The sequence below is a fragment of the Dysidea avara genome, chromosome 11 (genome assembly GCF_963678975.1).
Source record: "Dysidea avara chromosome 11, odDysAvar1.4, whole genome shotgun sequence".
Lineage (NCBI taxonomy): Eukaryota > Metazoa > Porifera > Demospongiae > Dictyoceratida > Dysideidae > Dysidea > Dysidea avara.
In genome coordinates, this window is record NC_089282.1 from 16,712,702 (window position 1) to 16,725,329 (window position 12,628).

A 12,628-nucleotide genomic window follows, 5' to 3' on the forward strand; every position below is an offset into this window, starting at 1 on the left:
CTGTCCACATTCCCATGCATTTACAATCCAACTGATGTTTTTACTTGTGCAATTACACATCACACATTGTGCTAATGCCAACTACTTTGCTCAGATTTAAATGCTTATTGTCATAGGTGGATCCAGAAGACACTGCTAGGGGGGCTGAGGGGGGCAAGAAGTTATAGGATAAAACAGTGTTTATTCCACTAAGAGGATAAAAATCAAGTTATATTCAATTGCATAACCTTGTTTGGCATATAGCTAGCTGAATGAATGAGGGCATACACTTCTAAGACTCTATAGTTGGATTTCTGATAAATTAGACATCCTAGGTTTGAATTTGGGAGCATTTTCGATAGCTATTAGCTAACAAAATGCATACTCTGCAAAGCATATATCAGTTAGGTAAAACCTGTTTGATGGTAAAGTGTACTAAACAAAATAAGGTAGTGTTGTTATAATTCACAAAAAAATTGTTAATGACATTAGAATTGTGACTGTTCTATTAGAGTAGTGACTGCTCTATTAGAGTATCTTGATCTTTAGCACAAATATTTAAACTTATTTGCCTCATTTTCTTCCCAGTATACAGTTTATAACTCTAAAATGCATTATAACTGTTGTCTTCTATTTGCCTGTTCGCTTTCTGTACTTCTGAACACAGTGTACATGTGAATGCATCATTCCTATTTGTGGTGCCAGTATAGTCCTGTAAGTCCAAGGGAGGCAAGAGAAAGGTGCCCCCTCAGATCTGTCTATATATGCATATGGTATATATGAAAAGTCATGGCAAAGCTGACCTACTATAAGCTGCAGCCACCAGAAAGTGATTCCGTTCATTTGCTTCTTCATAGTGGAAGTCATTAATATTGCATATTCTCCATAATGTCACCATGCATGCAGTGCTAAACCCACGAAATTGGGGTATTGTCTTTTAGGCATGGATTTACCTAGAAAAATATTAAGCACTTTAACAAAAGAAAGTAGCTAGAAGGCTAAATCACAATCATCTTAACCTACGATTCCCACTGCTTTGCATGCACAATCAAGTTTCCCACTACTTTGCACAATCGAGGTTCATGTGACGTCCACATTCCAAACTTTGGGGATTTCCAAGGGATTGTCCACTTATACTGTCATGTGATAATAATTGACCAGGGTTGCAGACATTCAATCTCGAATTCAACTGCCTTCAACACTAGTATACTACACGGCGCTTAAATTTATCAGCTGCATGATTTAGAAGATTGTTCAAGAGACTCAGGGGTATTGGCATTTGTCTTGACACTTGTATCAGCCTTTTAATCGCACTGAACTTGTTGCACGTGGCTTACACTATCATTGTACAGAGAACTTGGAAAAATTTGATTAGCGAAGAGGTTGGTTGGAATAACCAGCACTTATGTATCAGGTTTGATGAGGTTGTGAAATATTTGATCCTTGTTGTCACACTGCTAATTATGTGCAAGGTGTTTCAAACATGTTAGGGGATCGATTAAGAAGAGACTGGCATATGTAGCAGGTTAGTCTGATGCCACCCGAGAAAGTAATTAAGGGCTTGGTGAACATAAAATGTGATGATAGTTTGTTTCAAAAATTACTGTATTGATTGCATCATGTCTTAAAGAAGCCTGTCACTATACCCTTAACTTTGGAGGTTTCTTTATCATAGACCCCATGATGTATAAGTCTGATTAACAGACACCATTGGGGGAATTTATTTTTGTCCTTAGTTGAAGGGTGTATAAACTACTAGTACTGTGATTTGGGACCTAGAGATGGGTGTCCTTTAAGAGAGTTCCACTGTATTCTACGTAATTATAGGTTAGCACAGTGTCAGGTTTTGCCAGACTAGAGTATTTGAACTTGGTGATCACACAGTAAGTATACAGGACAATTGATTCTACTTCCTTGCACACAGGTGAGATTAATGAAGAGCCTGGTGACTTCTTACACACATATCAAAGAGGCTGGTACATGTACCAGATTATTATAAAATGTCAGATATTTGAACCTGGTGATTACGCTGTTGAATGTACTGGATGCTTTTATTACTGGGATACAGAATGTTGGGAGATTTCCAGCACTTGTGCCAGGTTAGTGATAAACATATTATGACCCTGGCTGTTTTACACTGGTACTGTACTTGGTGTATATATTGGGATGCAGGATATTGGGACTAGTATGATAGTTACCGGCACTCTGCAAGGTTAATGAAAAATATTTCAACCTAGCTGTTATACAGTTAATGTACAGGGCACATCAAATTACTATAATAAACGATGTATAGGAGGACTGCTTAAGAAGCTGGTATAGAAGTGGCAACACATCTTCCAGGGTTGTATTTGGTTGTTACTCCATGTTCCATGTAGGTATTCATGCAATGATTTTTTTGGAACTACGTACATAGGATACATCTGATGTATTATACAGTACATGTTGTTCTAATTTAGTTGGAATATACATACAGTATGTTAAATCATCTGTTTTAAGTTGTGTTCAGGTGTTTTCTTTCAAAAACAATATTGCATGCCAACTTCATGAGATCCAGTTGGCATCTACACAAAAAATCCACCAAAATTCTAGTTACTACTTTATAACATAAATAAAAGGTTTATTGCAATTATGTCGCAATAATTATAGGAGAGGTTGAGAAATTAAATGTAGTGGAAAATGGCTACATAATTTCAAATCTTGTGAAGAAAATGATTCCAACTAATCAAGGTGTGCGTGACAGCATTCAATCAACAAAGTTCCTTGGTGCTGATTTGTCTTGTAGGTGAGTGAATTAGTATGGATACAAAGATTGTTTATTTCAAGTATGAAGTTGAAAGCTTGCTATGGGTCCATGAGCTGAGGTATTTAAAATAGTACAGATCATCATTTATGGTGAGGATTGTGAAACCATTGCTACACTTAAAAAGCTCACTGTATAGTAGCTGCACTTTTTTTTTTTGGGGGGGGGGGGGGGGGGGGGCATACATCTTTTACTATCTTGGCCGTGTGACTCACTACCGTGAGTCTTGATTACAATGCAGTGCAATGCAATGCAGATTGTAATATCCTATAGCTATCAACAGTATACAGAGCCTTGACAGCATTGTACAATTGGATATCAACTGCAAAAACTTGAGAAATCCGGTTAAGTTCTCGTCAATTTTGATTTCATCTTTACTTTGCTTTAGTTCTAATGTTAGACAGTATATAACAGAGAAGTAAGGGATTAAAATAAATTTCCAGTGCAGGTTTAAGTGTTGTTACTGCATGATAGAGTGCTGTAGCTACAACTATGATACAATTAGCTATAAAATAAAGATTACATTAGTACACTTTGTAATAATGGGCTATAACTGTTTTAAGTTAAATTATTATATTTTAGAGTTAAGAGGTGCTCATTACTTTCACATTTACTCTTGCTTTTCCAGCTTGTTATAATACACAGAAGCTTGTTGAACGTCATTGAGTTTTTTTCTTGCAGAGTTAATTTTGTCTATTTCATCTTTCACATTCTTAGTATAGCGATTCTTATTGTAAAGGTCCAAACTGGTGATAGTATTATTATTATGTAGGCTACTTATGATTACCACGGCTACATTCTCATTTATTGTATTATCATAACTTAGTGACAGATACTGTAAAGACTTGTTGCTGGCAATAGCTGAGGCAAATGCTTCTGCTCCACCTTGACCTATACTGTTTTTATTCATGTACAGCCTTTTCATTGATGTATTACTTGTTAGAGCATTTGCAATCATTGTGGCTCCTGAAGGTCCAAAATTATTATTAGAAACTGAAAGTTCCTGAAGTGTACTGTTGTTAGCAATGATAGAAGCAATTGCAGTGGCTCCATCTTGGTCAATGGCATTGTCATTCATGGAGAGGATTTCCAATGAGACATTATTTGTTAATGCTTGTGCAATAATTGCACTCCCTGATGGTCCAAATTTATTTCCATCTAGATAAAGCTTTTTAAGTGCACTATTGCTATTAATTATCGAAACAATTGCAGTGGCTCCAGCTTGACCAACAACATTATGATTCAAGTGAAGTTCTTCCAGTGAGGTACAAACTTTTGCAATAGCCTCGATTTCTAACACTCCAAATTTATTGCAATCACCATAAAATTTCTTGAGATTTTGGTTGTTTGCAGTCACTGTAACAACTGTTTGGGTATCGCCTTTACCTATAATATTGTATGACAATTCCAGTTCCTCCAATGAGGCATTGTTTACTAAAGCATTCAATATTGCTACAAACCCTGCTGAGCCAATGTTGTTACTACCAATGTTCAACACTTTCAGTGTGTTGGTGATGGCAATTCCTTTTGACAACAATATTGCTCCATCATCACCAAGATCATTAGAGCTGATATATAAATGTTCCAGAGAAATTAAAACATCAGTTATTGCATTAATCCTTTGTGCTGTAATATTACTATGTTGTACTTTAAATACTTTAACTGTATTTGTAGCTGCCATTGCTGTTGAAATGTCTTCTAACTTGTAAATCTTGTTGTGACTTAGGTCTAGTTCATGTGGTTGAATGTTTCTTACAATGTCAACAATTAATGATGATGATAATTCTGTGAGGTCATTACCACTAAGGTGAACTGTTTTAATTTCATATTTTCTTGCTTTATGACAAATATATCGATGAAGTATGTGAATACCACGATCACCAATGTGGCAGCCATTTAAATGTAAGTGCCACTTCATGAATGTTGAATTTGATAGAAAAAGTCCTAGTGAAGTGACCTGATGTGAGAGGAGCCCTTTCATAATATGACCATAAAATGATGTGGAAAGAGCTTTAATTAATCTTTCATCTTGTGCTTCTTGGAAACATTGGAATAAATAAAGAACATAAAGAGGTGCATTTATTTCATGATGCAAATATCTATCATACTTGTATTCTACTGGCATTTTCTGCTCTACCCAATGAGAGTGTTTTGATGACTGTGGTATAGATGAGGCAGCTGATAAGAGTTGTTTTAAGCTGTGTAATCTATACCGTAAATATTCATCGCTTGAAATGAAGATTGACAGAAAGTCTTGCATTACAAAAGGAATTTTATGATTGAGCTGTTCACCAGCTATGCCGCAGTACAAGACCCACATGTTGTATAGGTGGACACTCTTACTATTAGGATCATCTATGCCTTTATAATAACCATCGTAATGATCGTGTGTTCCAAAATCCTCAACAAGGAATGATTCATTTAAAAGTTTGCGAACTTCATCATCAGGTAATTTGGAGACATACCTGGCAGCAAAATATTCTTGTATTCCATAGTAGATGAATGTTACTAATCGATTTGAAATGTCATCATTTCCTGAAATACTGGATTCAGAATATTTCAATAATCCATAGCAATTTGGGTCATTCTCTCCTAGTTCCTCAGTTGTAAACATAACTGTATCTCTCATAAGAGCATCAAATGACACTTTCTCTAAATATTGTAGAGTTTTATGGACTGACTGTTCAGGTATATCTTCCAGCTTACTGATAGTGGCAACTTCAGAAACTTTTCCCGACTTCTTTAGATAGTCAACAATTTTACATGTAATGAAGGCTGCATACAGTTTTGTTGTAGTTGATGGCAAATCAATTGATTGGCACATGCAAATAAACAGCATTAATGACATTATTGCAGGATTATGACACATGGCATTGATGTGCGGATATTGTTCAATATGCTTTTGTAAACTTTCAAGTTTTAAAGGAGAGTCCTTTAAGGCTGCAGCAGCATATTGATTTGTGCTGAACTGTTCAAAACCAAGAATTTCAATTGTTTTGTCAAAACAATAATAAGGGAAAGAAATACCTTTATGATGCCTAAAGCTTCTATGCTCAAAAGTAACCTCTTGTAAAGTCTCACTTTGAGTTTTAATTCCCTTACTTTGATCAGTTTCACTTTGAGTTTCAATTCCCTTACTTTGATCAGTTTCACTTTGAGTTTCAATTCCCTTACTTTGATCAGTCTCACTTTGAGTTTCAATTCCCTTACTTTGATCAGTTTCACTTTGACTTTTAATTCCCTTACTTTGATCATATTTTGCACAAAAGGCCTCTAATTGTTGCGTCCTTTCCACTATCATTCTATTTACGTCATCATCAAAATAACCCAAAGCAAAAGGACGTGATGTTATCACTACTGTAGCACACTGCAGCACCTCACCTCTGATTAGCTTGGTAAAGAACACTCTAGACTGAAATTTGTTTCTCAATTTATCAAGTTCGTCAATGATGAAGGTGACATAAGCTCCTTGTGTATCTTCTAAATAACTACACAGTTGCTTTATTTGACTTGTTGACTTTGTGAAATATTGAACTAGCTGTTCCAAGCTGGCCATTTTCTGAACATTTAGATCACTTAGTGACAGTAAGAGAACCAACTTTTTAGAAGTAAGCAGTTTATCCTCAGCCCATTTAAAACATATCTCTTTGATAAGGGTTGTCTTTCCAACTCCAGGATCTCCTTCGATTAGAATAATTCTAGGATTCGCCTCCGATACAGGGTCAAATATCTGTGCAATAGTTTCATGCATATCTGCTGAGTACAAGTGAATTGTTCCTATTGTTGTTCTTGATCTATTTCTATTATACTTTCCATAAGCTAGTGCTAAGGATGGATGCAAATAAACATTAAATGGAGAATTTTCCTTCTTTTGTTTCATGAGATAGTATTGTTGTTTCATGTTACTGGCAAACCATTCTATCACATCACCTACAAAAAAAATTTATGTTAGCATTATCAACCGTTTGTTATATGTATCTACAAAAGTACACCTTAGCTTTGATAGATTAATCAGGTTTTGGCTTTGGCCCATTTGATATCATACAGGTATAGTAGGGACATCGAAGGTGTGGGGGCGATCCATGATATAATATAACCCAAAAACCTGCCACGATTTTTCCTCACAACGACATGACTGTATTGGTTGGGTAAAACCAAGCCCAAAAGTGTCTTCAGATCGACCCAAAACGTTTCCGTCAAGTTGCTACAGAATTAAAAAAAAAAATTCAACGGAATTTTCTACTGCCCGATGCCTTCAGTCAAGCGTAGTGGAAACCTGGCTACAGCTACAACCCTAATTCTTTCACAGAAATGTTTCTAGTTTGCTTAAGAAAAAACCTTTGGTATATTGATAAACATACAATGCTTGTGCTATTGTCTTACCTTTTATTACCCCTCTTTACCATGGCCATCAGTCAAGGTTCTACCGCTGAGTGTTAATAGACTACAGTACGGCTTCCATCTACCAGTGTATATTGCATCAAACTATTGGAATACATGTGGTTGCCGGTTGCACCAAACTATTTGAACACACGTGTACGTGACTCGCTGTTATGTTGATATCGATCAGTGAGAGCAACTTGCAGTGAACTATATAGCAATGTGTAAGTCAATGAATATAGTTTATTTAGTAACAATGTTAAACTGAGTCGGGTCATCCAGGTCCCGCTTTACAGATTATTCGGGTCTGACCCCACGTGCTAATTTAAATGTGGACGTGTTACTACACGTCATAGCGTAGCCCTGCTTCTTTAGTGAGCCATGGCCACTTACGTAAATTACTGTCTGTAGACATATGGTAGCCATGCCCATTCATTAGTCTGTAGGTATGCACGAATCCACGTTCATTATTGCCTGCAGGCTTATTTAGAGTTACACCCACTGATCAGTTGTTACTGTATGAGTCATAATGTAGTATAATAATGCTGTGATCAACTCTTAAAATATTGTGACTGGTTTTGTGAAAAGCAGGCTATTTAGTGGTCATGAGCTTGCAAAAAAACTTCACAAACAAGTATAAGAAAAAATTAGGAGTTTTAAATTAGAGTAGGGACAGTATCTAGTGCTGCAATAAAAACGTCCTGAAACAAGCTGGATCGAAGTAGTACGTACTGTCCAAATACTGTAAACAATAAAAAGTGAATATATCCCTACTGCGCATTGAGTGTAGCACAGTAGGGATATTCACTTCTTATTTTTTTACAGTATTTGGACATTACGTACTACTCCAATCCAGCTTGTTTCAGTACTTTTTATTGCAACACTATACACTGTCCCTACTCTAATTTAAAATTCCTAATTTTTTCTTATATTAATAAATTCATTACGAAGACACCTAACTTCAAAGGCAAATTTCAGGGTACATATCTTATAAACCCTGGCTGGTCATGGTACATAGTTAACTATGGCTGGTTATGGTACATTCTAAATGCACCATGGCCCTATGCTAGTAAAACTTGTGACAAAAGGCTGGAAATTGTATTCTAGCATAAAAGGTACAGGATTTGCTTTGTAAAAATTGAGCAACTGCAACTTATAAACAAGATACTCTAATAGAACAGTCACTGAAAAATCCTAATAGACAAATAGCACAATCATGTATAATATATGTAACTTAGAAGGTGTTATAAAGCACTATTGCACTGCAAAAAATACAGGCCCTATAATACAACTTTATATAGCCATGAACAAGCAACCACAACATTATATCAAATTGGCTTTGGTATTGGACTGGTAGGGGTGTGATTGGTAAAGCAGTTGTTTCATCTTCATTGCATTTGTAGATAAACACAACAATGATTTGTGTAAAAACAAACCTCAAAGCCAGTTTATGGTTGGCTTTAGGGGTATACATTTAAAATACAAAAAGAAGTGAAATCCACACAAAACAGCTAAGCTGTATAAAAGGGTGAAAAAGCCTGGGTGAAAAAAATCGTAAAATCAAAGGTGGGAGGCCATGAAACGGCTGCAATGATGTTAAAGATAATAAATTTTAATAATGCACAAACCAATTATTAAAATTTTTATCATTGACATCATTGCACCATTTCATGGCTGCCACCTTTGATTTCACAACTTTGTACACCCAAGCTTTTTGAAGGCTGCACTCAGCTTGGCTGCTTTTGTGTGGATAGCGTTACTTTACACCTTGTCACACCAATTACGTACCAGCACTTAGTTATTGGAGGCCTCTAGTTACTACAGTATCTGCTAATATGTATTGTGTCTTATTGGCTTAATTTGGAGTCATATGTGACCAGATTTTTCAAAGCCGATCCAAATTGCACACCAGGCAAAATCAAACTAACACCACCAGTGGATAGCCACGTACACTATCGTACTATATACTAGTTTGGACCCTCAGTACTACTCAAACTACTTGAGGCTGGTTGTAACAGACGTCATTTCTGGGTGGTGTAGAAAGCCTGGCTCGGTAAGAATCAGTGGTTTACTGGTGGATGGCCTGATAAGGATGGCCAAACATTTTTTCTGTTGATTTTGCAGCATATTAGTCACTAAGAAGCCAGTACAGCCCTGTAATCTCGTGTCTGGACTTCAATTGTGGTTTGCCCCACCACTCCCTATTATTTGGCGGGAAATTCTACAAGCAGCTACAAGTACTGGAAGTGGTCTGAAAGGTAATAAATTGATGCATTTCTTGTGTAAATTTCATACGTGTGCTTGCGTTCCTGCACCTACAATGTACTAGCTTACTTTTTTTTTTTGTTGTAGTATTTTTTAAAAAATTATTCAGATGTGATTTCAGCTCAGCTACCAGTTCAACCCTTCTCCTGTGTGTATCATTTGCACTGGCACACACACTGCTAGTGCTGGCTAGGACACTGTTTGTATGTGAGCCACTGGTAGGTTGTCATGTTGGTGTATGTACTTCGTTGTATGTGACCCAGTCCTAGTAAATATTACAGAATTTGGAAAATGCACTATTATGTACACATGTCAGGATTTAGCAAATTCATGCAGTCACAGTTTAGGTACAAAAACCAATAATTATTTGTTACACTCACAGGGTAAACTGCTTAAAGGAATAAGTTGAAAATTGGTCTGCTAATGGAAAAACCACCATAGAAGTGCCTTTGTTGGTTTGAAAGAAATAATTATAACAGTCCAGAGGTTTTAGGAATGCAATCAGTGTTAATTTCCCATTTTGCAACTACTGGATGCTGTGGATGCCCATAAAATGTATTGAAGCAGTTGGGAAATGACAATAACCTACAGTAAAACATTGGGTACTTACAAAGTATACAGTATGTTACTAATTTTCTGTACATGGAAAGAAACTACATTGATTTCTCTCTCGTTCCGTGGTTATCCATTGTGAATAGGACAAAAGATTATTGTACTATGTTATGTATGCGTTTGGCTGTATCTTAAAAAAACTCATGGATGCAATTACACATGATCTTGAAATCTGGCTGAATTGTAACACTGCTATTTCAAGATCTTTCTTTCAAATGCCTGACACAATATTTATGGTCAATCAAAGTTTCCATGTTACATTTTCTATGGAGAAGTGTATTGAGAAGCCATGAAAGTACACTATCCATTACAACGCTTGTCTAAACTTGTAATGGAGCCAAACTATACATGTCTGTTGTTGACACTTTTACTGTCACCACTAATTAATTCTCTTAGAGAAAAATATACTTCTTATTTTAAGCTGTCTTTCAGGATCCATCTTGATACTACGTATGGATCCATCTTGATACTACGTATTATAGTAAAAGAGAAAGACCTACTGATGGTACACACAATATTCTTGAATTATCAGTTTATAAGTACGTAAGGCTTTGTGTTTAGAGTGAAAACAGTTGTTGTAACTCTAGTGGTTAGAGGAAGAAAAATTGACAATAGTGCTATCAAAACAGTGTCAGCATTCTTATATGATCAGTTTACAAGTAATCTTTGTGTGTACAGTGAAACAGCTGTTGGAAATTGTGAAGATAGTGGAAGCAGATGATTGTACCGAAGCAAGACATACCACCAGTGGATGGTGTGTGCAACATTCTTGAATGATCAGTTTCATATCATGTTTTAAAACTTCAAGAACAGGGAATGAAAGGGTTTACAAAATTTACAGAAAGTGGTACGTTGAAAGTTGTTGTATTGTAACAGTTTCAATCAACACAAACTGTAGAATTGGGAAAGCTGAGTTTTGCCTGATTCCAGGACGATGCTTATGGAAGCACTGATAATAGTAGTGAATAATGACTAACGAATATGAAAGCCAGTACTAACAATTCTTGTATTTAAATTAATGTCTGATTTTCATACACAGGTATAGATTAGGATCACCTGCAAAATGTAGCAATACTTTCCGTGATGCACATTATTACAGGGTAGATATGCTGTAATAGGAAAGAAAGGTATGTTTGTACATCTTGAAAAGTGATCCCATGATGGATCATTACGAATCCCATCATGATGCTATAGACGATGCCCATAGTTATTACGCATCTTCCTTAATACAGGAGGAATTATGGATCCATAATACATAATTGCTTATTATGCCATACCTCCTCAGCTTTTCTCAGGCTTTGATTTGGTTTGTTTAAAAAAATGGGTTAGCAGTACCATGTGCTCAAACCATGGTACCCTTGTCAGACTTGTTCATCACATTCAATATCCTCATCTACAATTATGGCCTATAATCCTGGGAGAGTGGTGCCATCAGATCATTTCTCTACCTGCTGAATTGGGAAGGATATGCCCTTAAACACATTCAAAACAGTCAAGAAACAAACTGCGGTTTGCTACCACCACTGTACTGTTGATTTACAGCCGCTTTCACAGGTGTTCTCAAACATTCTTCACCATCACACAACATAAATTCACTAACCCACTTCTGTAGGCCTGAAACTGACTGCAGTACTGTATTTATAGTTTCTATGGCTGCATGGTCTGAGTCGAAACTAACTTGAAATTGGCTGTATATGGATCAATTAACTTCTGTGTATCGTGTACATACTGAAGTTTCTTAGTATGATGCATTATGATGTAATACATAGAAAAAACATGTCATCTCTTAGTAACATTTTCCAATATTTTGATTGGGGCTACTATCAATAATCACAACTGTGTTAAATTGAAATATGATTTTGAAAATAACTCAAGCAGAGTGGTATTGCTGAACAACAGCCCATGGGAGCCATTTCGGTTGCAAATTAGTGTTCTGGTTAGAGGCAGGGTGCAACAACACTATTTCCTTGTCATATAGCATTTTAGTCTAGTACTGTATTGATGATAGCGTCTGTATCCGCAGCTGACCACCCACATGCTATTTAACAGCTTCTTGTACAAGTACACAAGGAAATTAGCGTTGTCAATTTTTTTGCACCCTGACAAATGAAGTTATACCACAAACCCAACATGTACACTATAAAATTAATCATTTTTCGTGATTCAGGGTTTTGATTTTCTTAATTCAGTGTTACCAAATATTTACGCATTCTTAACTTCTACATGGAACTCAAATGTTGTCATGGAAATATGAGTTATCCCCATGCCAATTAGTGAAAACTATGAACCAAAAATCAGACCAATGAAGAACCATGAGAACTTACTAACAATTCTAAGGTTTGAAGAACATCACTTGTGAGGGACTGACAAGAGGATTAGTGAATAATGTGTATAGTTGCTGAAATGTGGCAATAATATGGCCTAAAAAACAAGACACTGTGGTCACAACATTAAATTTTAAATTCATATCACAGGCACTAGAAACATTATTTCTTACAAATGGCTCTGTCAGGACTTAGACAAGAAGCCAAACTAGTCGTTTATTTATATAAATGTTAACAACTTGTTTGACAACCCTAATTTTTGGTTCAA

The 12,628-nt window shown here is 36.1% G+C and overlaps 1 protein-coding gene across 1 annotated transcript in view; it reads right to left on the reverse strand.

Annotated features, from left to right (window-relative positions):
• Positions 1-3,258: 3,258 nt before the first annotated feature.
• The window catches only part of LOC136237726 (protein NLRC3-like), a 29,575-nt gene continuing 20,205 nt past the window's right edge, over positions 3,259-12,628 (reverse strand). The window contains exon 5 of the mRNA XM_066027940.1: positions 3,259-6,709. Coding sequence (XP_065884012.1) covers positions 3,390-6,709 — 3,320 coding nt within the window. The 3' untranslated portion in view covers positions 3,259-3,389. The remainder of the gene's footprint in view (positions 6,710-12,628) is intronic.